Here is a 2,935-nt window from a genome sequence, read left to right on the forward strand (position 1 = left end):
TTGAGCATGCGCAGAGTCCTATGGGAGCACTCGGTTACTGTTTGGTATCACCTATAGGGCTTTGGAGCGTGATGTCACGGGGGTGGGCGTGGAAAGGATTTTGGCCTGATCCGCCATTTTCGGGGTCTAAGAGCAAGCGATGAAGGAGCGAAAGCACAGCCATGGTTCGTACTTGCTGTGTGGTCGGCTGCAATGTTCGATCTTACGATCGGCACGGGAATAAGCTTGGGTTGTCTTTTTATGCTTTTCCAACCTGGAAGCAATATCAAGGAGCTCATGTATCGGATGTTACCAAACGAAGGCGTCGAGCCTGGATAGCAGCCGTGAGACGAGCTGATATCAAGTTCTGTTCCATCTCCCCATATCACTTGGTGTGCTCCAGACATTTTCATTCCGGTAAGTGCTAGATATGTTCATATCACACTTTATAGCTGAATAATATTATCGTTGGTGGTCTCGGAAGTTATAGAAATTGCGATCAAACATGAATGGAGTGACTTTGCAGACATATGTGCTATGTAAAGATTCGCTAATTCTTTTGCACAACTGTAGGGAAGCCTGCCTATGAAATGGATCAAACAAATCCAGACTGGGTACCAATGCTACACATGGGGCACTCCGAAATCCGAACATCACATTCAGACCGTCACAGGAGGCGAACACAACGCCAACAAAAAAAAGCACTAGTAGGAGGTAAACAACAACCGCACCCCCAACCACAATTTCTTATTTTAAAAGTTGATCTTAGTCAATTAACACAAACATTTGAGTATTCATACTGCCTTAATGTATAAACCACTTTAAAATTCCCTTGTGTATTTGCACTCTTTTTATTGGACAGGCTTTCACAATGGAGCTGCAGAATGTGAAGGTGAAGCCCCAGCAGAAGTTACCACAGAAGAGCAGCCAGAGATGGACACCGCAGGAGAGCAACTCCATAACAACCTTGTTATTTTGGCTGAGGGCCAAATTTGTCTTGGACAAGTAGAAGCAGAGGTAACGGGTGCAGATGCAGAAAACAGTGATATCAGAGAGAAACAGACAGAAGATCAAAGACTGACAAATGATTGTGTGCGCTGTGTACAGAGCAGAGCAGAAATAAACCGGCTGCTGGAGAACAGAAAGCTTAAATCAAAGTTGGACAAGACAGAGCTGAATGAAAACTTTTTAAAGGATGATACGGAAAAAGTGAAATATTACACTGGTTTTACTTGTTTTGCTATTTTTATGTCCGTGTTCGAGAATGTGAGGATGAAGACGTTACCTTCATTGATAAAATTGTGAGGGTGTGTTGTGTTTTGGTTAACATGTGCCCTAGTGTGGTAGTGAAACCAGGCACACATGAGACTTGTACTTGTTAATTAATAATTGTGAAAACTCTCAGTATGTCTCTGAAGACATAGTACTAGTAAAACCTTTTTTTTAATGTGTTATTGTATGAACACACTGACATTACGTTATGTAACCATTTCTGTACCTGTTTCACTAAAATGACGTTATAATAAAAGCAAGATAACAAATAACTGTATTTCACTCTTTATTTTACAGTTTGACAATTGTTACATGGTAAGTGCTGCAGGTTTGAAATCAAGTTATACATATTTCAATGCTCTCTTGTGTTGCAGTCTTGTGCGTACCTCGATAGCTTCTGCCTGTTCTTCAGTAACTTTTGCTGCATTTATGTACTTTACACAGTGTAGTTGCAGCTCGGTAAGACCAAGGGACTGTGCACCTGTGTTGTGCAAACAAGCCAGAGACATTGGTAATGTGGATGATTGTACAGTGTGTGATGTGTAGTATTTCTCCAATCCAGACAAACACACTGCTTTATTGTGTTTATGAAGTGTGTCTAACACTGGTGACAACTCCTCAAACGTAGCAGAAGGAATCTTTCGTTTTGAAGGACGGCTTCTTCTGCCTTTCACCACAGACGGTCTGTTTATATTTTCATCAAGAGTCTTTTTTTGTGCTGCTGAAGATGGAAAGTCAATGTTATGGCCAACCTCTGGCTGTATCTTGGTTGTGTTCCCCGGCAAAACCCAGTAGGCTGGTTCATCTGTGACAGTCTTTGTGCCACGGATCCTCACTGTTGCCTCCACTTTAAATAGAAGTGCAGCGACATGGGTGCAGGTCTCAGCAACTCCGGCCATACAGGTGCAGTGTGCAGCTTCGACCTTCCCCGTGGTGCTTACAATTACCCATGGTCGTAATGCAGGTTCATTCAATCTTTGGGAGTGCAGTACCTGTAACATACAAGGACAAGGTTGATGTAAAGACAATAAATGAAATGAGACAGGGAGGACACGAATTGGCGTTAATAATTTGCCCGATTATCAACGTGTTAGTTTGCATCTACTTTACAATTATGGGCACATAATATGATAACGATATTTTAGCAGTTCGATGATAAATGTATAACATTAATTATGGTGGGGGGTGGAAAATGGCTATTACACTTGATGCGCTTCAGCTGACTTACCTTGGTATGAATGACGACGTACTCAGAGTTTGGCGGCTTGAAAATACCCAAATCTTGCACCCAGCCGTTGGTAAATTGGATGTGCGCCTCCAGTGACTTGTAATTTCGGAACTGGTTCGCTGTGTAGGCGCTTACTCCACAAACAAGATAGGCGGAGACATCGGGGTAGGACAGTGGCGGTAGGTCGTCTGGGTCTTTACTCCACTGCCGTATTTCGTACGGGTCCAGATTTGCGATGCACTCTATTTTTTTCAAGTAACGCTGCTTCGCCTCTGGACGCAATCGGTCTCTATACCGTCCGTTTTCTTTTGAGCTGCTTTTAAGCATGATTCTTGTTGTCGTCGTTCCAGCAAAGTGAATAGGGCTTTGGATTCGTAGACCCCGAAAATGGCGCTGCGCTCCCATAATGCATTGCGGCGTGACGTCAACTCCAAAGCCCTATATCATTCTCCTACA

At 43.2% G+C, this 2,935-nt stretch overlaps 2 protein-coding genes across 2 annotated transcripts; one reads left to right on the forward strand and one right to left on the reverse strand.

Moving 5' to 3' along the window:
- Positions 1 to 31: 31 nt before the first annotated feature.
- LOC146514409 (uncharacterized) lies at positions 32 to 1,437 on the forward strand. The gene is made up of 3 exons (XM_085166464.1): positions 32 to 396; positions 553 to 693; positions 842 to 1,437. Exons 1-3 carry the CDS (start codon positions 162 to 164, stop codon positions 1,282 to 1,284), a joined length of 819 nt encoding a protein of 272 aa, XP_085022590.1. The 5' UTR covers positions 32 to 161; the 3' UTR covers positions 1,285 to 1,437.
- Positions 1,438 to 1,451: 14 nt separating this feature from the next.
- LOC146514410 (uncharacterized) lies at positions 1,452 to 2,926 on the reverse strand. The gene is made up of 2 exons (XM_085166463.1): positions 2,480 to 2,926; positions 1,452 to 2,243 (listed from the first exon to the last, which is right to left on the reverse strand). The coding sequence occupies exons 1-2, from the start codon at positions 2,882 to 2,884 to the stop codon at positions 1,593 to 1,595; spliced, it is 1,056 nt and encodes a 351-aa protein (XP_085022589.1). The 5' UTR covers positions 2,885 to 2,926; the 3' UTR covers positions 1,452 to 1,592.
- Between the last annotated feature and the right edge of the window lie 9 nt (positions 2,927 to 2,935).

This window comes from Neolamprologus multifasciatus, chromosome 7, assembly GCF_963576455.1.
Source record: "Neolamprologus multifasciatus chromosome 7, fNeoMul1.2, whole genome shotgun sequence".
NCBI lineage: Eukaryota > Metazoa > Chordata > Actinopteri > Cichliformes > Cichlidae > Neolamprologus > Neolamprologus multifasciatus.